Source organism: Lepus europaeus, chromosome 10 (genome assembly GCF_033115175.1).
Source record: "Lepus europaeus isolate LE1 chromosome 10, mLepTim1.pri, whole genome shotgun sequence".
NCBI classification, from domain to species: domain Eukaryota; kingdom Metazoa; phylum Chordata; class Mammalia; order Lagomorpha; family Leporidae; genus Lepus; species Lepus europaeus.
Genome location: NC_084836.1, coordinates 31,273,065 through 31,300,153, shown reverse-complemented (window position 1 = coordinate 31,300,153; position 27,089 = coordinate 31,273,065). Strand labels below are relative to the sequence as shown.

The 27,089-nt window shown below is 36.3% G+C and overlaps 1 protein-coding gene across 2 annotated transcripts in view; it reads right to left on the bottom strand.

Moving 5' to 3' along the window:
- The window catches only part of ATP2B1 (ATPase plasma membrane Ca2+ transporting 1), a 125,521-nt gene that overhangs the window by 19,907 nt on the left and 78,525 nt on the right, over nt 1–27,089 (bottom strand). For both annotated transcript variants that reach the window (XM_062203137.1, XM_062203138.1), the window contains exons 4-15: nt 26,570–26,824; nt 26,356–26,481; nt 22,216–22,356; nt 19,187–19,225; nt 18,266–18,427; nt 16,538–16,752; nt 14,181–14,423; nt 12,319–12,560; nt 9,600–9,837; nt 3,716–3,895; nt 2,569–2,656; nt 2,097–2,203 (exon numbers count right to left, since the gene is read on the bottom strand). In XM_062203137.1, the coding sequence (XP_062059121.1) occupies nt 2,097–2,203; nt 2,569–2,656; nt 3,716–3,895; nt 9,600–9,837; nt 12,319–12,560; nt 14,181–14,423; nt 16,538–16,752; nt 18,266–18,427; nt 19,187–19,225; nt 22,216–22,356; nt 26,356–26,481; nt 26,570–26,824 (2,036 nt within the window). The remainder of the gene's footprint in view (nt 1–2,096; nt 2,204–2,568; nt 2,657–3,715; nt 3,896–9,599; nt 9,838–12,318; nt 12,561–14,180; nt 14,424–16,537; nt 16,753–18,265; nt 18,428–19,186; nt 19,226–22,215; nt 22,357–26,355; nt 26,482–26,569; nt 26,825–27,089) is intronic.

The window sequence follows — 27,089 nt, the reverse complement described above, 5'->3', positions numbered from 1 at the left end:
AACCCGGTGTGCTGGCGCCGCAAGGTGGAGGATTAGCCTGTTAAGCCATGGAGCTGGCCTAATGTTTCTGAAATTCTGCATCCATGCTACTTTCTTTTCAATTCCTTTTCTCCACCCTTCTCTGACTTTCAGCCTGCAGAGACTTGGTTTCTGGAGTCATTTTATTACAAGACATATTTAGGGGTCAACTGTTGAAATATGTTACTAACCTGATGCATTTCAACATTGCCATTTCATTATGTTAGATAACATATATGTTTATGGGTAATAAATAATAAAGTTTTAGTGGACCTTTTAAAAAAAAAAAGAATATACTCTTCTCTCTTCCTCTTGAAATTATGCTCAAAAATACTACTTCTGCCTGAAAACTAATTGACATATTTAGAAAGCACTAAAGCAAAGCAATTTTTCCTGGGTACCTAAAAACATCCCTAAGATAAATAATTTTGTTTTTAAGTTTTAACTGAACAAATGCACAAACCAAAGTAAAATTCAAGCTTGAGCAATAGTGATTTCAAGTCAAAGCTACTAAGTGTATTTCCTGTTTTTGAAATAAATTTAGATTTCTTGATGTTACCATTTTTAAAAAGTGGTATAACTGTGCCTAAAACCTTCAGAGCTTAGAAATACACAAACTAGTCATCCTACTGCAGCTTTTTTTTTTTTTTTTGCATTGCTATATTTACCACATTTATTTAAAACCCAAAGTATCCATCTTAAACTCAAATTTGGGGAAGAAAGCTTATTTTAAAATGCAGTCTACATAAATGCCCTCCTGGTTAGCTGTCCAGATGAAAATAGCAATAAAAATCGAACTAGCCGGCGCTGTGGCGTAGTGGGCAAGGCTGCCGCCTGCAGCGCCAGCATCCCTTATGTGCCAGTTCAAGTCTCAGCTGCTCCACTTCCAATCCAGCTCTCTGCTGTGGCCTAGGAAAGCAGTAGAAGATGGCCCAAGTCCTTGGGCCTCTGCATCCACGTGGGAGACCTGGAAGGAGCTTCTAGCTCCTAGCTTTGGGTTGGCGCAGCTCTGACCATTGCAGCCCGTTGGGGAGTGAACCACTGGATAGAAGATGTCTCTCTCTCTCTCTGCCTCTGCTTCTGTGTAACTGACTTTCAAATAAATAAATAAATCTTTACCAAAAGAATCACACTAAAAGTTCAAGAGAAGGAGCAATGAATGTTCCTGTGTCCCCAGTGAATGACCATGGGAAAAGCTTTTAATTATTCCTCATCCCTCTCTGGCTACCCTTCACAAATCTTAAAAGTTCATACCGTTGCAGCTGCCAAACAAAAAAATCTGGGATGGGGTAGGGTATCTTTGAACTCACTGCTTTTGGCTGAGGGAAATTTACCCACATGATTTTCTCTTCCTCTCTCATTTTTGTTTAAAGTCTGCCACAATGGTGGTTCTTCTAAATCCAGATTTCAACAGCAAAACATCATGGTGCAGATAATTTATGCAAATAGCCGTGGGTACATAAGCTTTCATCTGCAGTCCTCAGGGCCAGATGGTGCTTCAGAAGTCAGAATTCTCCCATTTTAAAATGATAATGATATCCCTTATATCACAAATTCTCCCCCAAGGGGCTAGTTAGCACACCATAAAAATACATTAATAGCTCTTTAAAGGCTGTTAACATTCACACTTAAGGGGACAAAGAGCCAAACATCAGTTCATAACAAGTACCGCAGCTAAACAAATCTACTACAAATTCAATTTTGAAACTTCAGTTTTTTGATAATTTTGGATTTGAGAATTTTGAATGTGGACCTGGCATTTTCCAAAAGTAGAATGAGATTAAAAGAAAATAAAATATTTAAGTTACACCTATATAAAATGATGACATTCAATTACTCCTTTAGAAAACATTTGCAGTTGAGTGCTAGATTCTAAATTATTTAAAAATATGTAACTATTCTAAACCCATGTGCTGCTTAAGACTGCATAAATTAGACTTATAAGACAATATAGGTGTATTGATTATCCTTCAAAATAATCTTGAAGGACAGTGTTTAAGATCAGTAGTAACTTATTCAATAAATACACAACCCAGCCAGTAAATTACATCTGAATACCTAAATAAGTAAGATCTTACCATTGCAAATCCAACATCCGCTTTCTTTAGTGCTGGGCCATCATTTGTACCATCACCAGTGACAGCTACTACCTGGCGCTGTTCTGAGACTGTGCTGTCAATTATACCTTAAATAAAAGTAAATATTTGTGCCATAAAACTCATTTTCTTTCATTAATAAGGTGACTTTACAGAATACCCTTCTTAGTTTTATAGACTCAAGGTTAAAAATAAACAGTTAAACAGAAATAGAAACTGCTTATATGTTGACCAAGAACAAACTCCAGAAACGAAGGTTACATTAGAGCAATATCCTGTTTTAGTCACTCAAGAAAAACAGTTTACCTAAGGTATCAAAAGGAAGTGTGTTTTGATTTTATTGGAAAAGATGGTATCCATTACTTAATCTAATAATTCAGTATCTACTAGGAGACAAAACATACTTGTTTTATCAAGAAATTGTGAACTTGAACTAACTGTAGTATCTACTCACCTTTAACTAGTGTATGTTTGTCAGTAGGGGATGATCTTGCAAGTACTCGCAGCTTTGGCCAAATCTTGTCTATCCGCTCTTGCTCAATCTACAAATTTTTATCAAAGTTAACAGGTGCCCAAATATAGTGTCATAATTCCAAATTACCTATCTACTTTACTCATCAGTGGTTCTCAAAGTGTGGTAAACAGACCAACTCACGAGAAACTCCTGGGAACCTGGAAATGCAAACTGGTGGGCATGAACCCAGGACTATCTTATCAAATACCATGGGGGTGGGACTCAGCAAATGTGTATTGTAACAAGCTCCTCAGGTGATTCTGATATACACACACATTTGAGAACCATACTACATATAAGACCAGTTTTTAGAAATCCCTCCATTTCCTCTAAAAATAGAACTTTAACTTAGCCTAACAAAGTTCAGAGAGTTGAGTATCCCTTAAAATATTCTCTCTATATATCTACCTTTCCAAACTCATCTACAATTACTCCTTTAAAATATTAATTATTCGGGCCGGTGCGTGGCTTAACAGGCTAATCCTCCGCCTTGCGGCGCAGGCACACCAGGTTCTAGTCCCGGTCCGGGCACCAATCCTGTCCCGCTTGCCCCTCTTCCAGGCCAGCTCTCTCCTGTGGCCAGGGAGTGCAGTGGAGGGTGGCCCAAGTGCTTGGGCCCTGCACCCCATGGGAGACCAGGAGAAGCACCTGGCTCCTGCCATCGGATCAGCGTGGTGCGCCGGCTGCCGCGCGCCTACCGCGGCGGCCATTGGAGGGTGAACCAACGGCAAAAGGAAGACCTTTCTCTCTGTCTCTCTCTCACTATCCACTCTGTCTGTCAAAAATTAAAAAAAAAAAAACACAAAACAAAACAATTAATTATTCTTCTGAAATTAGCCCTAGACTCACAGCAAGAAAGAAATGCTCACTCCTTCAGGGCTAGTTTCTTTATCACTTACGTGTCCTTTGTTATCTCCTAGAATGCTAGTTTTTTGCTTCTTAAGGAATAGATGACATTTATTCATGTACAGTGCCTATATGAGCTTAGTGCATACTCAAAATATATTTGTTAAATAAAATGACTATTACACTAAAATCCTATTAGCTAAAAACATACGACTCTTTTTTCTTCTTACAAATTCCTTACCTCTCCTTTTTCATTTCGTATTCTTCTGTTAAAATCTTTACCTTCTAGGCATAGGAAATCTTCCCCAGGATGTAAAATACCACATTTTGTAGCAATAGCCCGAGCAGTATTAATATTATCACCAGTGACCATCCGCACAGTAATTCCAGCCCGCTGACATTTCTTTATTGCATCTGGCACCTGATTTACAATGAAGAAAAAAAATCATATGATGGAAGAAAATTAGAATTTCCAGAGGGGGAAGGCGAGGAAGTCTCACTGAACAAATATGCATTACTTCACAGCCCCACCAAAAAATGGTCATTTTAATTTCATCTCAAAATACTCAATATTTCTTGAATAACTGCCAATAATCTCTTCTTTCCTAGTCCGCATTCAGTCTTACTAGTTTAGGCTTCATTTTTAGTTGTCATCCTACTTTCTTTGTACTACTTATTTACCAAAAGCTTTTCAAAAGCCTTTGCTCCCTGAGAACCGTTAGCTAAGTCTTTTCTGGATGGCCTCCGGCTTTATTGCCCAGACTACACTATAGCAAAATGTTAGTTCATTAGGGCTATAGGTGGCTCTTATTTCCCCCAAAGGGTTACCTCATCTACTCCCACACCATCCATGTGCTACTGACTTTTAAAATCTATATCCTTCCCCGACAAGTCACTGAGAGCTGGATTCACAATTCTAGTTCAAAGAGGGATCATCAGGATTTATATTACTAAAAGGAAGAACATATTTTCTAAATTTATCTAGAAAAACCTAAGGAGCACCTGCACCTCCTTACCATCTCCCTTCTCTTTATAAACCCTAAGGGCCAATGAATGAGTCCTGTGGACTCCATCTCAAAGTTTCCCAGCATCATGTCTTCAATGCTTGTTGTCCAAGCTATCGTAAGGGCTTTCTAATTGGCATCCCTGTTTTTATGTTCTTCCTCCTTTAAAACATCAGACCCACTTAATGGTAGATGTTTTATTAACATATCAATATACTTTCTTAAAATATATGATAAAATTCTCAGTATAACATATTCTCACAATTCAGGCTAAATTTTTTCTATTACACACACTGATGACAGTGAATAGTCTAAATATTATCTCTGTACTTCTGCTACCTCAGTTTCCTTTGCTTAGAAGATCCTTTCCTTTCCTGCTCTTCTCTATAATCAGAAAATCCATACTGATCTTATTGTAGCAGAAGTTGCAAATTCAAATGCCTAAAGGGCCATGGCAGGAAGCATAAAATGAAAAAAGCATACAGAAAATGACAAATCCAGGATAAATGTCTATGAAAGATATTCAGCTCTAGTCTATTTTTGTCATGGTGGAATGAGAGCTCACTGTTAACAGACCTATGACTTCAAGAGAAAGCAGAAAACCAGATTTGTGTACAGTCTCAGTGTTACACACACACACACACACACGGCCAAGGATAACTTGACTGAAGTCTCAAGGCAGCCTGCAAGCCGTCTGTAACTTCTATTGTAAATCCAGTTTAAATTTAACTTCTCTGGAGCTTTCTTGGCCTACCTCCCTTGAAAAACTATACATTATACCTATAGAACAGAGAGGTATTACCACTATTGGTTTACCTGAGTCCTGAGCAACCCAATGAGCTTCTTCAAGGTAAGAATCTTAACTTATTATTGAAACATCAATGTCTAGTATACTTCCTTTCATTAAACAAATAGGTTCTCAGCATATAATGGGAGTTCAGTGTTATGAAAGGACTATTAAAGTACTGAATTAAGTATCTTTGGGAAAGAGTTACCAAGGGACATTTTTCTTTTAAAAAAAAATTATTTATTTGAAAGGCAGAGTTACAGAGACAAGACTTTGGGGTGTAGGGGGCAGAGAGACAGGAAGGGAGGGAGGGAGGGAGGGAGGGAGGGGGAGAGAGGGAGAGGGAGAGGGAGAGGGAGAGGGAGAGGGAGAGGGAGAGGGAGAGGGAGAGGGAGAGAGAGAGAGAGAGAGAGAGAGAGAGAGAATATCTCCCATTTGCTGGTTCACTACTCAATGGTCACAACGGCTAGGGCTGGGTCAGGCTAATGCCAGGAGCTTCATCCAAGAATCCCATGTGGGTACAGGAGCCCAAGTCCTTGTGCTAACTTCTGCTGCTTTCCCCAGAGCACAGGCAGGGAGCTGGACTGTAAGTGGGTCAGTCAAGCCTTCAACCCAGCACCCATATGGGATGTTGGTGTTGCAGGCAGCAGCCCAACCCACTACACCAGCTCAAGGGACGTTTTTCAAGAGAGATATGTTCCAGACATGGTACCATGGATACTGTGTGTTAAATTAAATAAACACATATCTGTAAATTTTAAGATTAGTTTCTATCTAGTCAACTCTTAGTCATTCAAATCATCACAGGGGATCATCACATGCATTCATTCAACTGGCATTCCTTAAATGTGCTAGGTCCCAGCAATGACTGAGCAAGTTCAAATTCTGAAAAAACATCTACAGTTCAACTTGAAAACATTAGTCTGGGGCATAAATGCAGTGCATCTCCTGATACTGATTATTAGGATAAGGAAACAATGAGGAGGGGGAAACTGATCTGGGTTAAAACTATGTTGCAAACAATGTTTAACAAAGGCAAACTAATATTTACTGCCTACTTATTTGAACTAAAAATTCACTAACTGGGGGTGGTACTGCCTTGACCTAGCAGGTAAAGCCATCGCCTGCAGTGCTGGTATGCCATATAGGCATTGGTTCAAGTCTTTGCTGTTCCACTTGTGATCCAATTCCCTGCTAATGTGCCTGAGAAAGCAGTGGAGAATGGCCCAAGTGCTTGGGCTCCTGTACCCACATGAGAGACCGGGATGAAGCTCCTGGATCTGGCCTAGCTGAGCTCTGGCTGTTGGAGCCATTTGGGGAGTGAAACAAAGAATGGAACATCTTTCTCTCTCTCTCTGCTTCTGCCTCTCTCTCTTTCTGTAACTGTGTTTTTCAAATTAATTAATTAATTTTAAAAAAATCACTAACCAGGGCCAGTGGGTTAACCTGCCACCTGCGATGCCTGCATCCCGTATGGACGGTTCCACTTGCAATTAAGCTTCCTACTAACTACCTGGGAAAGTGGAGAAAGATGGTTCAAGTGCTTCCCAGCCCTGGCCATTATGGCCATCGGGAAAGTGAACCCTCAAAGGACAGAAGATTGTCTCTCTCTGTAACTCTGCCTTTCAAATACATAAATCAACATTCCCCACCTCAAAACTGCACTGTTCCAAATACCCCTTAGGGTATTTTCATATACACTTTAGTACAGTATATACATTTATATATAGTGTATTATATATATTTTAGTATGAAGGTACCTGACTCATTTTGTGATATTAAAAAAAAAAAAGTCAAATTTTTTAAAGAGGTAAAACTCTCCATTAACCTCAATGCCAAAAACATAATACTGTTTTCCAGAAAACATAGGTTGTAGACATCCAGATTAGATTTTAGGCAACATATAAATCAATGCATAAAACTTTGAATGGTTTTCCTATCATGAAAGATAGGCTAACATCTGGCTGTTATTTCATAAGCATCTGAAACTCCAAAACCCAAAAAACGAATTTATCCTGGTCTGTTGACAAGCTGTTCCTTCTGACTGTCTTAATACACTGACAATATCCCTTAACACCCATTAAATATCCAAGTGAGAGACTTAACTGTGATGCTATCTCACAATTTCCCCAGACCTTTTAGTCACTTTGAGAACATGAGACCTAAGGCCCACCTGGCACTCATTTGGATGGCTAGATACTTCAATAATGTAAAAACAGTTAGTGTACCTTGGGGCTGGCATTGTGGTGCAGCAGGTTAAGCCTCTACTTACTAGGCCAGTATCCCATATGAGTGCCAATTCTTGTCCTTGGTGCTCCACTTCTGATACAGCTCCCGGCTAATGTGCCTGGGAAAGCAGCAGAAGATGGCGCAAGTACTTGGGTCCCAGGAACCCACGTGGGAGACGAGGATCTAGCTGTTGCAGCCATTGGGGGAGGGGCCGTAACTCTGAATTTCAAGCAAATAAATCAATCTTTAAAACAAAAATAAAACCAGTATATTTAAACTAAACACAATTATTTCTAAGGGTCCATCTCCATTTACTTTAAAATTGCTCCTTTCTTTCCATGTTCCCTGACAAGTGTTGTGCAAGCTGTCAACATTTCTTGCCAGCAACTGATTACTGCAGTAATACAACTGGTTTCCCTCTTCTATGCATCAATCTCTCTAATCCATTTTTTTTACAGAGTACCTAAAATAGTACTTTAAAACATAAATCACACAACTTTCCCAACCTGAATTTTAGAATAAAATTTGCAGGCTGTAAACTTTGCAAGGCCAAACCTCATCTCATCTCACCTTTCTTCCATTCACCTAACAGCCACACTGGTTTCCTCTCTGGCTTTAAAACAGCTAAATACATTGCGTACCTTTAGGCCTCTACATTTTTTGGTGCTGGCCCAGACTGCAGTTCTTGCCGCTGTTTATATCGCTGTGAGCTGAGATCAAAAGAGCTCCCATTCAGTTACCTGACTTCATCACCCCATGTAGATCCATTATAGCCTCTACCTCACTAATAACTGTCTTATTTAGTATCATCCTCCCAGTCAGTCCCCTCTCCCTCCATGCCATCCAGAATCTGAACCAAGCTATATCCCTCAGAGGTCTTATTTTCACTTGGCACACCACTTTTAGGTGTATCATTTTACTTGCTTGTTTGCCTTCTAGAATATACATTTTTAAACTATATTCTGTTTCTTGTAGTATTTCTAGAAGAAATACTTGGCACATTAAGTGTTCAATCAATTGATAAATTTATAGAATAAAAGCAACTTTTCTTTTTGTTTATATTCCATCTTTGCTCAGAATGTACTTACCTCTCTCTGTCTACCTAACACCTTCATCCTTTAGGACTCAGAGAAGGTAATTAACCTCTAAGAAGTCTAACCTGATCCCTCCTCCTGTGGTTAATATAACATAATGGGCCTTTAAACACGTGTGTTTGAAACAGTTTGAACACACTAGGTCTATGGTTCAGAGCTCTATCCTTCTGTATGTTTTTAAACTATCCAGTAAGAACATTAATCATAGAGGTGAACATTAAATGATCTAATACATGTAAAACACTTGGCATAATATCTGGCAAACAGTGAGAATTCAACAGAAAAATGTTATTACTTTAGATTGAAAGCTTGTGTTCTCTGTTCATAATACCATGTTTCATATACTTATCCAGCAATGCACTAACATCCTAGGTGTTTGCCCATATCCACCCAAATCAATGACTTCCTCAAGGCCAGGGACCAGATTTTCAAAGCTATTAATATCCCTGGTACTTAGGATACTATTTAGAACACAGAGACTATTCAAAAAACCTTAATAAATGAGTAAGTTCATAGCAAACAAACCAAGAAAAATCTTAAAAGGACAAAAAATAAAGTCTAATGTGGTAGCCACTAGCCAGATGTTTAAATAAAACAGATCAGTCTTGCATTTCACTTGCCATATAAAGAACACTGTAGACTTGCATAGCTGGTGGCTACTATACTAAACAATAAGTAGAACCTTTCTATCATCACAGAAAGCTCTGCTGGACAGTATTACACTCAAGACTATGAAAACAATTCAATTCCTATCATGTATGACTTAATTTAAGATAAATATAAATTGAAAAACATAACAAATTCAGGGCATTGTTCTATAAGGGTTTTAGTGCTTGAAACACACACACAAAAAATCTCAAAAAGAAGCTAATTACAACCCACAAAAAGGTACCATATGCAACATAAGAATCACAAACACCAAGAATTTTACTAGAAAACTGGTTACAGTTAATGCCTAGATCCTCTATATGAAGAGATTCTGCACATGCAGAACACAGAATGTTTCACCACCTCAGGTCTCACAGGATCTTCAATCCCCACAACAGCAATGCATGTAAGGCCGGTGACAATATCATTTTCATTATCCCACTCTGGTTCTGGTTCTCCTGCTGGAAAATCTCTGAATGCAAGACATATGGTTCTCAAGCCTTCTGATGCCATCGGTTCAATCACAGTTTTTACAATATCATCACGGTCCCTTGGTCTGAATACTTTTGCCTCACCATTAGCACTCAAGATTTTGAAACACCTAAAAGGAAATGTTGAATCCAAACATCAATAAATAACAAAAATAATGGTTAATGCCAATTAAGTGAACTGGAAGGGCTAGAAATCATGGGATCTGATAATCTGGAAATTTCAAGAATTATGCATATTCACTTTTCACTCTCCAGTTCTGACCTGTGGGTTCTAGTTCTCTCCCACTCCAGTTACTCTAGACACTCTCTAAACCTCCCATTTTGGAAACACAATGTTTAAAACTTACACAAAGAACCCCTAGTGTCAAATGAGAATAAACTATCACCTGGCCATTTTAGTACAGAATTAGACATTGATTTTAATTAATACAAAAAATCAACTTCCATCAATTCCTTACCTGAGAGGTTATTTCATCACTGTTTTTACCATGAAAACAAAAACAAAAAAACAAAATGAAAACCAAAAAAACCTTACTGTTAAAAAAGCTTTCTATCAAAGAGAAATAATGCCAAGATAGCACTATTTACAGAGAAACTAAAAAACAAACTTTTTAAAAATTATGTAGTAAATAAAAGTCATGCTGTACAGTTCCCTACATAAAGTTTGTTTTTCACAATAATTCTATACTTCTATCTCTAGGTGATACTACCTCCTGCTTTAATGGAGATGACGCCCATATCCAAATCTGTTTTGACTATTTTTCCATCACTGCTGAGAAATTCCATCCAAATGCTGAGCCCATACCTTAACTTTATTGCCTCAAAGTCTGGTAGTGGCCTCCTTACTGCCTATCTATTGGCAACCCCTGTATCTGAATTATGTGATAATCACAAGAAATTTCACTTATCACCTATATAATATGAGGTCTTAAGTCCTACATAATTCTCTGATCAGTCTCCTCAATATGTCTGCTCCTTTCTATTCCCCTTGCTATTATCTTCTTTTGGCACTCACTTCAAGATAAACTGTTGTAATAGTAATAGCTTTTTAATGAAATTGTCTCTAATTCATCCCTTCTTTCCCCAACTTACTTTATTCCCTGATGCAAGAATTATCTTGTCATCATATGTATGGCTGCACTACCTGATGATAAAAATCATTCCAGCTACACCATCTGGCCAATGTAAGCTCTAACTGCTTAGTAGTTTATATTTTTTATATTCATTATAAAATATGAATATTATATTAGGGTAAAGTATAATATATTTATATATATAATTTATACTACTATGTATCAGTATCTATACTAGACACTTTACATACATTATTTTATTTCCTTCTCAGAGTTAGTGGCTACCACCTATTTCCCAGTGAAAGAAAATGGAATCTATAGGGAAATTCTGTCCCAGATTCCAAAGCTTGGTAGTTGCAGGGATAAAGTTTGAATGGCTCCGATTTTGAATCTCTCCTATAGCATGTATCTACTACCCAGCAAGCGAGGGTTGAAACATTTCTAACCAAATAATCAAGTGAAGTAGGAAGCAAAGAAAGCTCTAAATGGCCCATGTGCCACAAAAGCCCATCACTATTGAGTTGATGGATACTCACAACTGAATAATCCCAATAGAACCTGCATATCCCATTTCCCTTCTTCTGTTGCGTCTTCCTTCACCTTAAGGTTCTCACCTTGCAGTAAAAACTGTCTTAAATGCCACATTCCCATAGTGCAATCTCTCCTTAAAATTCTCCACCTGTTTATCATATGCTGTCTTTTCATTTATTGTATCTTAAACCTGTAACACTGCATTCAAGCAATCAAGTGTCCATTAAGATAACAATGAATTATACTCTAAACATAAGTAAAAAAGTAGAAATATTTTAAACATTAACATTTCAAATGAGTTCCAATTTCTAAAATTATAATTAAAATTTTTCTAAAACTACTTTTTTCTACTTCTTAAGTGGAATTAAAGAAACCAAAATAATTTTAACACCTGTAATGACAGAGAAATACTAGGGAAATTATATGTAGATATTTAATGTCAAAATTAAAGCTATAATCTGTAAAAGGACAGTAAAAATATTATTCAAAATGACAGGAGATATTAAATATCACAATGCAACTGCATAAACATGATAAACTGATTGTCATATAAAAGATGAATTTTTAAGAACTTTAATGCTTTGCTATTCTAAAATGATCATATTCAGGGTCTACAAATTACACTGCATTGTTGATGATATAAATCTCAATTTTTCTTCACAGAAGGCTTTTATTCTTCATGATCCTATGTAACAATGAAATAAATATGTCTAGAAAAAACGACAAAGCTTACTTCATTGAATTTATCAGATTGAATGTAATGGACTTATTTTCCCTATAGCAAAATGCTAAGAAACAAGAAAAATTCAAGTGTGAAAATGGCAGAATACTATGGGCAGAAATCTGAATACCACAAATTATGCAAAAAAGCTGAGGTCCTATCAAATATCTGATGTTCACAAAAAGAAAACAACATCAACCACAAGGTAGGTATTCCATAAAGCAACTATAGTCAGCAATTTATTCATAGAAGCAATTTACTCTTACTTTTTCAGAATTATCTCAGATGCTCCCTTGCTGAATATTCGAAAACTTCCATCTGAATTTTTCAGGACGGTACTCATGGACTTCCTAACAGAATTGAAGGTGTAGACTTTGTACAGTGCTTCTTCTGGTATTTCATTTCTAACATCCTGATAATCTCGTTTTAAATCCAAAAGAAATCCCAGCAAGGCACATTCAGTTTTATTACCAACATGACGCGGTAATCCACCCTCTTTTTCTGGTGGCTATAAGAGAAAAAGTTTAGAATCTAGAATCATCTTGTTTTGTCAGGAAAAAGTTAACTTGTAATGTAAAACAGAATGTGACACAATAAAACAAAATTATATAGGAAACATCTACTGATATCAACATTTCAAAGGAGGACAAAGAAAATTCAGGTAGAAAGGAGCTTGAGGTGAGAATGACATGGATTCCAATGTCAGCCCTGCCAGATATTAGTTATATGAACATCTGTCAAGTTACCCAACTGCTGCGGTCCTTGCTTCAGCATCAGCAAAACAGTAGCTTGTATGACCCAAGAATTAAATGATATAAAACATACTGGTGTTTCCTGACATACTGAGAGACTTAACATTTTAACTAATTTCCCTTTTCTCTTCCTGATTTTATAGAATATTTTTATATTAGTAATTCAAAATTAAATCTACCAATTTTATTGTTTTAAATATATTGAAAAGCTTTACTTCCTTGATGGTCTCTTCACAAATACTACTTTATATAATCATCACAAAGATCTGTTTAGGTCAGAAGTGACCATATTTACTGAACAACTAAATAAAGTAAAGCTCAGATTTTCAGCTAATAAAAAGCAAACTCAGATCTAGAACCAAGATCCCATAACTTTCCAGTCGAATCATTCAATTCATATATATTTGCACTAAGTAACTACTTAATATTATTTTTGTTCATGATTTTAATTCATAAGTCACTAGTTATCAAGTCAAACAAAGATTTCATGCATGCTGCTATAATTAAGATTTTTAAACCTTGCCAAGCCGAAAATGTTTTATTGTAAGATGATATAAGTCCAGAATTTATTATTGCATTAATCATAAATGGACTGAAGAAGTAAACATATTTAAAATATTGTAAGCTTAAATTTGGCTTTGTATTTTTCCCAACAAAGTTATGAACTGACTGTCTACAGTTAAGAAAGACTGGGTCTTGGAGCCGTCGCTGTGGTGTAACAGGTAAAGCTACTGGCTGCAGTGCCGCATCCCATATAGGCCCTGGTATGAGTCCTGACTGTTCTACTTCCAATCCAGCTCCCTGCTATGGCCTGGGAAAACAGTACAAGATGGCCAGTGTCCTTGGACCCCTGCAGCCGTGTGAGAGATCTGTAAGAAGCTCCAGCCTCCTGGCTTTGGATTTGCCCAGATCCTGCTGCTGCAGTCATTTGGGGAATGAACCACCAGATGGAAGTTTTCTTTCTCTCTAACTTTGCCTTTCAAATAAATAAATAAAATCTTACAAAAAAGAGAGCATTAAGAAGTATAAAATTTCAAAAAAAAAATAAAAAAAGGTTGGGTCTTTCACAAAATAAGCTTAATTAGAATTTTAGATTATGAACATGTTCCAATTACAAGACTTGTGAATTTCTAAACTTAAATTCAAAACACAAGAGAAAAATTAAAACAAATAATTCTAATGCTGATCAAGTCATTACTCATACTACAAATCATATCAAAAGAAATGAATATATATTATACAGAAAAATGCCTTTAAAATAGAAAGACAATTCAATTTAATATAATGGTAGGCTTTAACAATTACACATGATCTAATAATTATATATGAAAATACTACTTGTTATGTATATAAGTGAATTATTAAAGAAATCTTACCAGTATTTTTGATGTATAAGCACAATTCACAGAAATTCCTGTTACAAGGTATGACAAAATATTTGGTGGAATAGCTTCTGGTTCAGGAACCTTTTTATAATGTTTCTCATTTATGTAAGCTTGAACAACTGTCATTCTGTTCATTGTCAATGTTCCTGTTTTGTCTGAACAAATAGCCGTAGCATTTCCCATGGTTTCACAGGCATCCAGATGCCTTACCAAATTATTATCTTTCATCATTTTCTACAGTGACAACAAATAAAATCTACTTAAGCTACATATAAATTCAACCACCTTATTACAGAAAAATGATTATAAACTGCTTTACAATGAACTGAATTTCTAAGCTTATCAGTAAAGAGCTTAAGGGCATTCAGCTACTTGATTTTTTAAACTCTGATAATTCAATACATTCAAATCAGAATGAAACATTTTTATCTACTCATATGCTGGTAGGCTTGGTATTTTCACTCATAGGATTTAAAAGTGTCTTACATTTAGGTCTCTCATTTAGAGCAACTGAAAAAATAATTTCTTAAAAAAATTACTGGAGTTTTTTTTAAGTAGTTCCAAAGGGCATTTAAAATATACATGTAAAATGAGTTAAAAACTACAAAGGTTTGTTACTTTACAAGATGTTTTCTGTAACGAATATACAAGATTCCTTGAAGAAATCAACTTGAGAGATATGTAACAACCCAAATTACTAGTAATGTGTGTATTAAAGATTAAAAGAATGAAGTTCTGTAGTAAAGCAAATGTGTTTAATTTTGTGTAACACTCACAGAGGATCCAAGAAACTACACCTGAGTGAAGAGAACAGTAACTGAGATCATAATGGGCAAATGAGCATTTAATAAAATACTTAAAGAACAGTAATTAACATGCTCTTATTCATTTCTCATTTAAGGAACTCAAATCAATCCTGTCTATATCTTTCAGATTATGTGAGGTCTTATGGAAGACCTCTCTGTCTCTACCTCTCTCTGTAACTGTCTTTCAAATAAATAAAGTAAATCTCTTAAAAAAAAAAAAAAAATTGAAGAAGTGGTAGGATTGGTAAAACGACTGATCAATTTTATTTACCCCAATTAGTTTTAATTTTTTTAAAACATCCAAAAAGGACAAATAGCTGATCATACTGTATTTCATCATTTGATACATTCATCGCTTTATTTCTGGGAAGAAGTGTAAAATCTCTGAAAAGAAAATAAACTGCAGCAGTAAGCAAAAAACATGCTTATCATGACAGGTCCATTGTAAAACATTTTAGAATACTGAAGATAAAAGGGGAGAGCAGAAACTATGAATAATTACTTTATATTGCTCACAATCAGCAATATTGCTTAAGGAGAACTGCTAATTAACATTTGAACATTTGCTAGAGCAGCAGTCTTCCATTAAGTGTACTCTTTTTTACCTCAAAAACCATTTTGAAAGAAAGGTAAACACCGACCAAGCGAAACCTTTAAAAGCTCCAATAAACCTTTTCCATATAAGTTATAAACTTAATAAACAAGTGAATAACCTTCAAACAGATTATTACTTTAGGTTTACAGAAGTCATCAAAGCTCATTTGTTAGCATTCTACTTGGAAAATAAAGACTGAGCCAGTTTAAGTTCAGTGGCCAGAGAACATGACATTTGAAAGGACTTGAATAAAGTAAGAGAGTGGGTTATTTAAAGAAGAAACAAGTGCGTCCTTAAGTGAGAACACAGTTGGGATTTTTGAAAACCAGCAGGCGGGTTGGCAAGGCCAGGCCTGAGGATAACAGGGCAAACGGTGAGAAGTGAGAGGCATGTAAGCAAGGGCCAGACTGGGCAGCACGTTGCAGGCCATGGTAAGGTGTTTGGACTTCATTCCAGGGATGATGAGAAGGCAGTGAAGGATTTTTTGTGAGGAAATAACATTATTTGAATTACATATTTTGGAAATAGAGTCTGCCTACAAGTGTGACAATCAGGTTGTGGGTCAACTGTGGGGATGGCTAAATAGAAAAAAGGCAGGCCTTGGGAGGTCAGATTTGAGGGAAACTCTTATACTAAAGCTAAACGTCTAATACTTTACAGATGGAAAGGAGGAAGAGATGTGCCTTTATGACTGCCACTTAATAAAATCAGGCTAGAGCTCTGCCTAGCAGAGTTGTGTCCAGCATGATGTCATGGCTGCCCTCCAGGGAACACACGTCTTTATATACTGAGACATTCAAAGGGAGAGGTGCATGGAACTATCAATGACATTTCTAAAGAAAACAGTGTACATTTATGGAAATTCTCCACTTTCAGGACCAGAAAAGGATACATATTTTTCTACAAGAGTGGAATATAGAACACATCTACTACTGTTATCCACTTACCTTGACTGAATAAGCCAGTGAGATAGTGACTGCAAGTGGAAGACCTTCTGGCACTGCAACCACTAGAACTGTAACTCCAATAATGAAGAACTTCACAAAATATTGAATGTAAATTGGTGTGCACTCAGCAAGCCATGGTCTCTTCTGAACCCAGAAGGTATCAATTACAAAATATAATACAAGAATGATAACTGTGATGGCAGACATCAATAGACCTTTCAAAAGTAAAGAAAGAAACAAATTAAACATTCCAGACAGTAACCACTGCCAGTTACATGTTGGTCCCAACTCATCACTGAACACTATCAGATTTAATTTTTGCTTCAGCATATAGCCCTGTCCCCCAGAGAACTAATTAGGAGAGTAGCATTTACAATATTTTCTTAGAATCAATTGTATCTTCTGTCTGCTACTAAAGCTTAGACAAAATGATAACAGGCATTGATAAGAAAATTATTAAAGGGCCGGCACTGTGGCACAGCAGGTTAAAGCCCTGGACTGAAGTGCCGGCATCCCATATGGGTGCTGGTTCTAGCCCCTGCTGCTCCTCTTTGGATCCAGCTCTTTACTATGGCCAGGGATAGCAGTAGAAGATGGCCCAAGTCCTTGGGCCCCTGCACCCATGTGGGAGACCCGGAAGAAGCTCCTGGCTCCTGGCTTCAGATAGGCATAGCTCCGGCCATCACGGCCATCTTGGGGAGTGAATCAGCAGATGGAAGACCTCTCTCTCTACCTCTCTCTGTAACTCTTTCAAATAAATAAAATAAATCTTAAAAAAAAAAAAAAAGAAAAGAAAATATCAAAAGCCGGTGATTTACATTGTCAAGAGGAAACGTGCCTAATGACAAAAGAGAAGCTGGTAAGAATCTGAGCAATGGAGAGTGCTAGAATTAAATATTCAACCCCATGTTTACAAATATTACGTAATTATGTGAATTATTATTTCTTATTTCTGATATGTTCTTATAAAATCAAGAGTTAATCATGTATTAGAAAACAGTTATCTAATTTCTGGGATATTTAGATTCATAAATAAAGCAGATGTTTGCTAATAGGTAAGTTTTCTGCAGACATAAACAAAAACTTTGCTTTTTCCAACATACTTCTAAGGAAGTAGATTAAGAATTAAGTAATTTTAATAATGTATGCTGATTAACCAAAAAGATGATAATGTTGTAAGGCATGCTCTTTTTTATCTACCAGCTCTGGTTTTATCCTAAAGAATGGTTCTATTAATAAGAATTTTCTAGAGATGGTAATTATTTAATAACTTGAAACTCGATATGAAAATTCCATTTAGCGGAACTAAACTATAATGTTTTAAAAATAATTTTTTCATAGTGAAAGGAGGAGCACAATATGTGATAATTTGTTTTACTATGATATAGTTGGATAATCTGTACTGAAAAATGACCTCATTGCTTGCCCTTCTTCTACCATCTCCAGAAATTTAGAGAAATTCAGATATGAATGTGTAGGCTTATAAAATGTACAGACATGGCTGCTAGTCCTAAATTATCATCTGGAAAAGCAAGTTGACAGAAGACAATTTACTCAACGTAATAACTCCAAGGGCCTGGCAGATTGTAGATAAAAATGAAAATACTTTCTTAATTACCCTACCACTAACAAAAAAGTAATTTCTGGCCTTATATCAAAAGACAATTCTTAAGCAGGAAACTGGTGTACTTTAAAACAAAGCACCTTATGTTTTTCTATATTTTATACCTGCTTTGCCAATCTGGACAGCTAGCTTTGTAAGTTTCCCTTGTAAAACAGATTTTTCCTTTTTTGGCAAATTTGCTTTCTTCTTATCTTTTTCATCACCATCTCCACCTTCTTCACTCTTCAAAGGCTGCATCTCCATGGCTGCACCATCTTGAGCTTTTGCTATATCAACAGCAAACGTAACTTCACTACATTTTAAAGGCACATATCACTATTAACATTTTGAAGACAAGTAAAAACAAATCAGCTTTTTATAGAAACTAGAAAACACACAGGTATTCTGGAATATATGCAGAGAGGGTAGGGGAGTGTCTACAGAGAAAATAAGACAATAGTAACATTAGGTCATGAAACTTTCTAACAGATTTGAGAATGTTGTGCTAGGTAAGGGGATGAGGTATAAGAAGAAACACAGGGTCCTTAAACTAAGAACTAAAGAATACTAAATTATTTTCTTCTTCGGTATTGTTAGGTAGTACCTCAACATCATAAATCCCTCCCATACAACTTACCACCACAAATAGAACATTACACATGACCACATATGTCCAGAGAAATATGCATATGTACATGCATAAATATGCACGTATATGTGCACTCAAATAAATGCAAAGATATTTATGTTCTATTTTTGTTCCTTTATCACTTTTGCTAACTATATAATAATCAGTATTAAAATACTTGAAACACTTAGGTTGAAAATTACCTACATGAGCTTACCAGAAATCACATAAAAATCTTATTAACATTGCAGAGAAAACATGACTAAGGTAGTAGCAGGACAAGATCAACCCAGTTAACATTTACTGTTGATTTTCCCTGCTATATGTATCCTATGTTCAGATGAATGTAACATACAATAGAACTGCTTTTGGATATAATAAAAACAAGCTAATGGTACTGTTATCCTCCTGAAGTTACCTTTGTTGCGATTCTCAATAGCTCCATCTTGTTTCTTATCTGTAGGAACAAAACAGGAATTAAGGGTTTCCAAAAGAATTGAACAGTCATGCTAAATTATGTAGAGGTAGTTCACATTTCTGTAATAGAATTGTTACACAATGGGGGTATGTTTTAGTTTGTCTCTAGAGATTATCAAACATGTGGCCTGTACCATGTGGCCTGTTTAATCCAAAATAATTTAGGGTATCTCTACTTGCTTTCTTTTTCCAAAAAACTTTACTCTTATAAGCTGTAATAAACCAAAATATGGCATAAGAAGCTTTCAAAACCAAATATAGATAGATTCAACCCTAAGAAAGCAGAAAAAGGCAGGATGGAGAGGGAGAGGGAGAGAGAGAGGGAGGGTGGGAGGGAGAGAATAATATAATAAAAGAAAAACAGGCACACAGGAGAGCTTTGATGAGAATAAGAACAAAAATGGTATGGATAAAAGACAGGAAAGGCAAGGTAATAAAGCTTGGTCAAGAAGAAACAGAAGCTCAAGATAGTCAAGGAGATAGTAAGAAAATACTTAGGTATTTTCAATAAGCTCAAGTTTGGAGAGACCAATCAGCCACATTACAAGCTACTAAAGGAACTAAGACAGATTGCCCTGGACTGCTGAGTAATTGCCAACATAATAAAGGGAATGGGAAAAGGGTCAGCAGTCCACAGATGAAAAGATGTTGTCTAAGAGATTTTAAAAAAAAAGGTAGACAATGAGTTAATGTTAATTCCTTAGGTTTGTGTGTGTGTGTGTTAAGAAAAAGAAATGGGGGAGAAAAGGCGCTTATTAGAAAAATATACTTTTTGGCCGGCGCCAAGGCTTAACAGGCTAATCCTCCACCTTGCGGCGCCAGCACACCGGGTTCTAGTCCGGGTTGGGGCGCCGGACTCTATCCTAGTTGCCCCTCTTCCAGGCCAGCTCTCTGCTATGGCCCGGGAAGGCAGTGGAGGATGGCCCAAGTCCTTGGGCCCTGTACCCTCATGGGAGACCAGGAGAAGCACCTGGCTCCTGGCTTCGGATCAGCGAGATGCGCTGGCCGCAGTGGCCATTGGAGGGTGAACCAACGGCAAAAAGGAAGACCTTCCTCTCTGTCTCTCTCTCTCTCACTATCCACTCTGCCTGTCAAAAAAAAAAAATTCTTAAAAAAGAAAAATATACTTTTTGGTCAATAAGAAGAATAAAGTCATGATACAACTTTCTTTATCAGTGGAGGATGCTAACTTTCAATTCCCATTATTAGGGTGGGGCATTTAGATTCTTGAGCCAGAGAAGAGGGTTTGATTTGCCACTTATTAATACTTTGACCTTGTCTAAATATGATCAGAATCAGCAAACTTGGAAGGCTTCCATAGCCTTGGCAACTCATGACGAGAGCCTAGGGTGGTTACTGGCGCCATAAACTAGAGTGTCAATTTGTTGGGTCAACAACAAGAGCCACTGTGCACTTGCTCCTCATGTGGGATCTCTGTCCTTAATGTGCTATACATTTTGATTTAATGCTATAACTAGTACTCAAACAGTATGTTTCACTTGGTGTTTCTATGTGGGTGCAAACTGTTGAAATCTTTATACTAAATTGATCTTCTGTATATAAAGAGAATTGAAAATGAATCTTGATGCAAATGGAAGGGGAGAGGGAGCGGGAGAGGGGAGGGTTGCAGGTGGGAGGGAAGTTATGGGAGGGGGAAGCCACTGTAATCCCTAAGGTGTACACTGGAAATTTATATTCATTAAATAAAAGTTAAAAAAAAAATACTTTGACCTGTAACAAGTTACAGAACCTCCACAAGCCTTGGTTTATTGATCAGTAAAAAGAATAAGTCTTTACCTTGTATGGTTATGAGGACTAATGGGACAATTCTTGCAAAGCACTCAATAAGTAGAATCATTACTTACTTACTGAAGAAAGCTATAGAGGAACATCAAGAGCTGAGAGAGGAAAACCTAGAATGTCGAACTTGCTACCTTCAGCTTTAGCCACCACTTTCCAACTACATTTTCACTTGAAATGGATTTCATAGTTAAAGATAAAACTCAAAGAACAAACCACTTAAATATTAAGACACTGCTGTAGTTAGGGCAAGCCAAAATTCTATTTAGAAAGGCATTTATTTAGAAGATCTCAAAATATCCATATAAGAAAGAGAAATATGAGTTTACTATCCTGAGTAAAATTAAACAAATCTAACTGGCCAAACCACAGTAAACTGCTATCAACCTAAAGGGAAGTGATTCAGAGGAATGATCCTGGGAGTGAGAGAAAGGTACAGCAGATTCTGAGGGTGAAGAGAGCTTTTAAAACTGGCATTCCTGCCCCACACTTGACAGCGCTCCACGTAAGATCCTTGCTGCTGTGGTTATCAAGTTTGCAGAGGAAGGAACACTCAAAGGGATAGCAGATACAACGAATCAAAATTTGAAAGGTCTTGCTATCAAATAATGGGCCGAATACATAAAACGCAGCAAACATAAGGTGTTAAAATAAAGCCATGGGCTTGCATCAGAAATTAACTGTCCAAGTATTAGAATTGGAAGTGTGAATAGAAATCTGAAAAGGGTAAAAAAGCTCAATGAGACCAAAATATGATACGGTTGACAAAGAAGGTTACAATTGAAGTAACAGAAGGAAAAACAAACAAACAAACCAAATAGGGAATGTTCAAGTTCTTTTTACTCATTAAGTGACAAGTGAGACTCTAAAACTCAAGAACAGAGTAAAGCCAATGGAAGTGTACAAGTAGATGATGTATTTGGCTGGGGTAACGGTATTGATGACATCAATGAAGGCCCTTTAATGGACTATTAAATCTAAAAAAAAAAAAAAAAAAAAAGATTCTCTTCTTTAGTTTCACCACTTGAAAATACAATACTGGTTAATTCACTTGTGGCAGAATTTTTTATATTCAAATTTCATGACAGAAGTCTGTTTTTTGTACCAGTTCTTATAATCTACTTGATATGTCTTCAAACAGCAGTTTTTAAAGCAATTTGCTATTCTTACTTTTCTTTTCCTTTTTCTTTTCATCTTTCTTCTCTTCCTCTTCACCTCCAGCTCCAAGTAAGGTAAAGATAATTCCAGTTTGAGAATTTACACCTACAGCTGTAACTACCATTCTTCCAGAGCCTTCCATTACATGAGTACCTACAACAACAGAAAACTTTTCTCATAAATTATAACAGATTTCACTCCTACCATCAAATTTCAGTATTACTGTGTTTAATATTCTTAATACTTAATAAAATACATTTAATAAGACATTAAATAAAACCTAAATTCTTCTGTATAAGGTTTTAACTCTGTAATCAGTCATATTTGAGTTCAAAGATCACTCTACCACTAATCTGCCATGTGACATTAGACAAATTATAGCATCTCAATTCATCCTTTGTAAAATGGAAACAGCAGTAACCTACACTTTACAGAAACGTAAGGTGATTTATACTTCTCATATCTATAACTGTAAAGAATTCAGACTTTCTGGAATTTGCAAAGGATCAATGAATGCTCATTAGTATTAATTACAATCTAAACTATGAGTAACATTTATCTGAAAAGTATATTATTTTTATAAAGTGCTGTACTTAGAACCCAAAAAATTTCTCATCAACGAATGTCACATTTTCCCACACTCGACCAGTCTCACTGCCTAGATTACCACAATATCTCCCTACCTGGTCTTTCTGCCTTTCCAGTTTATCCTGAAATCTGTTCTAATATTCCTAAAACATGATTTCCATGGCACAAAATTTCTGACAACACTGACTACTGCATTAAATCCAAAATCCTTAGCTTGAGACCAATGTTTCAGGCTTTTCAGGTTATCTTAAATTATTTAATTCTTCATTCTACTTGAAAGACTGAGACAAACAGACACACACACACACACACACACACACCTTCCACTCATAGCTTACTTCCCAAATGCCCTCACCAGCCAGGGCAGGGCCAACCAAAGCAAGAAGCCAGGAATGCAATCCATGTCTCCCATGAGGGTGGGAGGTACCCATCAAGGAGTGCATTCACAGGAAGTTAAGAGCCACTAAAGAAAGCCAGCAAGTAGAGACAGGAACACTGCATTTTTACTCTGTCCCTCAACAGTCTTGCAAGCTGGCAGATTTTATTATTCTTATTTTCAATAAACTTGCCTTAGTTAAGTAAGTATTAAGGTGCAAGGCAAAGAATTATTCCACATCTTTCAGAGGACAAAGGGTGTATTCTTATACTGATGTTTACCTACAGTTCTCTAACTTACATACCCACACCTCTAATAGCCTTTACTTATTAAAAAGCTTCCCATCCCTCCATTCCAATTGTTTTGGAAATTTTAAGTAGCCTTCAAAACTTAGCCCACTCTCTATTTTCTTTTTATTTTCAATAAGGCCTTCTTTATTAATGTTGTCATTTATTTGTATTTTATCTCCTAGTTCACAACCTATTTCCAGGCTGGGGTCTGTAACAATTAGCACCATCCTACGTAATAAACCAATGCTCAAAGTTATTTGCTGAATAAGATCATAAAGTATCATGTACTCACTACAGGATTTAAGAATTTATATCTATTAATTATCAAGTAACTTAGCCAACATAAATCTTTTATGTCTTTGCTTTTCTTGCTTTTATAAAATCTATATTCTGAATATTTCACTAGTTATTAGCCTCTTCGCAAGTGAAAATGCAAAGGAAATACTATCTAAGTACTACATATAAAAGACAATTTGTTTCTTTTAACAATTCAGGCTTTCTGAAGACTTTAATTTTTTATGTTCTGTTTTTTCTTACCACAGGTCTGATTAGTTGTTGGCAGTTAATGTGCTCAGGCTAAGTAAAGGGTTTTTGTTCTGGTCATATCCCTACTGCTAACTGAAAACTGCTTTTGAAAATCTAAATTTAAGAAGCCAGGAACAGCAGAGAGAGATGGCATCATGAGAGTAAATTTAAAAATAAATGCATGTCATGTTTTTTAGTACATTTTTGGAACAGGGAAATAAATGCAGAAAAACTTTCCCACCCATGCTGCGATAAGGAACTCTACAAAGTTATTTCAGTCTTTTCTTAAACATGGAAAATTTATAGATTTCTCAATATACTTGGTGCATTAGGAGCCTAAGTCCTCACAAAGCTTACCAGTAATCTCTGTTAAAACAGAAAAAGACCAAAGTTCAGTTAAAGGAAATCAACCTGAGGAGAGCTAAGCACTATGTAAATAAGCCAGATGTACATAAAGGTCCACAAAGTATAGATAGCAAAAGGCAGTTAGCCAACTAACATGGCCCAGTTAGTCTGTGGTACTGAGGGATAATTAGCTATGGTCTCTTCCTTTTGGAAAGGTTAAAGATTTTACTTGGTAAACTAGTTTCTTGGGAGCATGGCAATGAATAAGCAGAATGAGTACACATTACTTAAATACATTATATTTTTATATGTCTAAGATATTTCTATTTGATATAAATTACAGGAACATCAATACAAAAACCCAAATAGGATATAAGTGTTCTAAGCAGCTACTAGAGGTAAAGAAATATTAAGATTTTTTTGACAAAACCCATCTATGTTATAATTAGAACTTAAGCTATCTCTATAATTTATATATATACATAATATAAATGCAAACGTGTAATCCTTTTAACAGTACAATGTTTGGATAGATGTGTACATATAAACAATCACTCTGATACTTTTGGGGGGCACATTTACATTTCAAAGAGGTACTGACTAAACACAGGTTCTGCCTTGAAGTTGTGATTCAAATCTAACTCACATGTGTTGATAAAGTAAGTATGACTTCAGTTTCAGAAAAAGCCTTCTGAATTAAAATGTGAACCTCGCAGAGCTCTGGAAAACTACAGCTGGCAGTTAAGATCGGCAGCAATCCTGTGCACCGTATATAACTTTAACATTCCACTACTATCTGATAATGACAGAAGACAAATAACATTTGGTTTCCTTAAAACTAGCATAAATTCAGTCTAACAATATAGTTCTTATAGTCCTGTTCAGCGTTTAAAAAGCAGCTTGTAATTTTTCATATCATCCTTGGTACTTTGTTTCCAATCACCTTTAACTCAAATTATCACAGTAAGCCCTGCAAGTAGACACCAACTTTTCCCTTTCAAATAGTGTTCTCACCTACTATCTTTCCTTTTTCCATTCCTAGAACATCCTTAACCATGTACAAATTCAATCCTGAATAGTTCATGTGGGAGCTACTCTTGCACTTATTGGTTACTCCTATGCATATCGCACATTTGTTATCCAGCAATTTAAATCAGGAAGTTGGATAAATTTTAAGAATTTTATGATTTTTTCAAAATCTGTAGTTTGTAGACCATCACGGATAACTCATTAACTTATTTTAAACATAAAAACATTCTTTAATTTCATACTTCTGCTGGTCTTAAGAATAAACATAGGGGCCAGCACTGTGGCGCAGTGGGTTAAAGCCCTGGCCTGAAGCGCCGGCATCCAATATGGGCACCGGTTCAAGACCCGGCTGCTCCACTTCCAATCCAGCTCTCTGCTATGGCCTGGGGAATCAGCAAAAGAAGGCCCAAGTCCTTGGGCCCCTGTAACCATGTCAGAGACCTAGAAGAAGCTCCTGGCTCCTGGCTCCGGATCAGCACAGCTCTGGCCATTGCAGCCAACTGGGGAGCGAACCAGCAGATGGAAGACCTCTCTCTCTCTCTCTGCTGCTTCTCTCTGTGTAACTCTGACATGCAAATAAATAAATTAACAAAAAAATAAACATAATACAGAAAAACAGACCACATTAATATGAAAAAACCCTACCAGATGGTAAAAACAAACAGAAAAAAAAAGATTAAAAAAAAAAAATAGTATCAGTAGGCCTATAGTTTAGCTTCATTATTCTACTAATGTGAACTAATGTAGACTTTCCAATCTCTCGATTTTTTTAGACTCAAGTTCTTCATGGGAAAAATATATGAGTACAGCTCTGGATTCAAAGATCTTTGATATATATGTCAGCTTCCAAAAAAAAAGTTTCTAAAAATCACGAGGGTGGAAGGTAGCATAAAATCTGATCCTTTTTCACATTATCAGCTCTCAGGGAAACTGTGTTTATTGACAATGGTAAATAGGTGTGGCAGAGGAAAAATTCAAAGTTACAAAAGAAATTCCTACCTGATAGAAGTAAAGGATCCTTATCTAAAGACTTCTTAACATGATCAGATTCACCAGTCAATGAGCTTTCATCAATTTTAAGATCATTGCCTTGAATAAGTATACCATCAGCAGGAAGAAGATCACCTAAGACAAAAAAGAAATGATATGCTAACCTGTAAACAAGATTATAATAATCACATATTTAGTTTCAGATTTATTATTTTTTACTTACCATATTTCACTTGAGCAATATCTCCAACAGTAATGTCAGCTACAGGTATCTGAATGACCTGACCACCCCTGATGACAGTGAACTTCTGTTCTTGTTCAATTCGACTCTGCAAGCCTCTGAACTGCTTTTCCTTACTCCAGTCATTGAAAGCTGTTACTAACACCACACACACTACTGACAAGAGGATTGCAGCGCCTTCAATCCATCCAGTTTCACCTTCACCTTCTTCCTCCCCAACAGAAACTTCTCCACAAACTATTTGGAAAGAAAGAAGATGGTTATTAAAAAAAATTTCTGTATTTATGACATCAAACACTAAGTCCAAACTATATGTTTTCATTAATTATGATTTTACTTCATCAGTTTTACTTACAGATTAAATACTCTACTGAACTCACTGCATTCCACAACAAGAATGCTTACTATGTCAAGTTCCCTGCCTTTGAGAATCTGAACCTAGGAACAGGAAGGCAGTCTAGGATACTGATTAAGAGAGTAAAGACAGAGTAAAGAGAGAGAT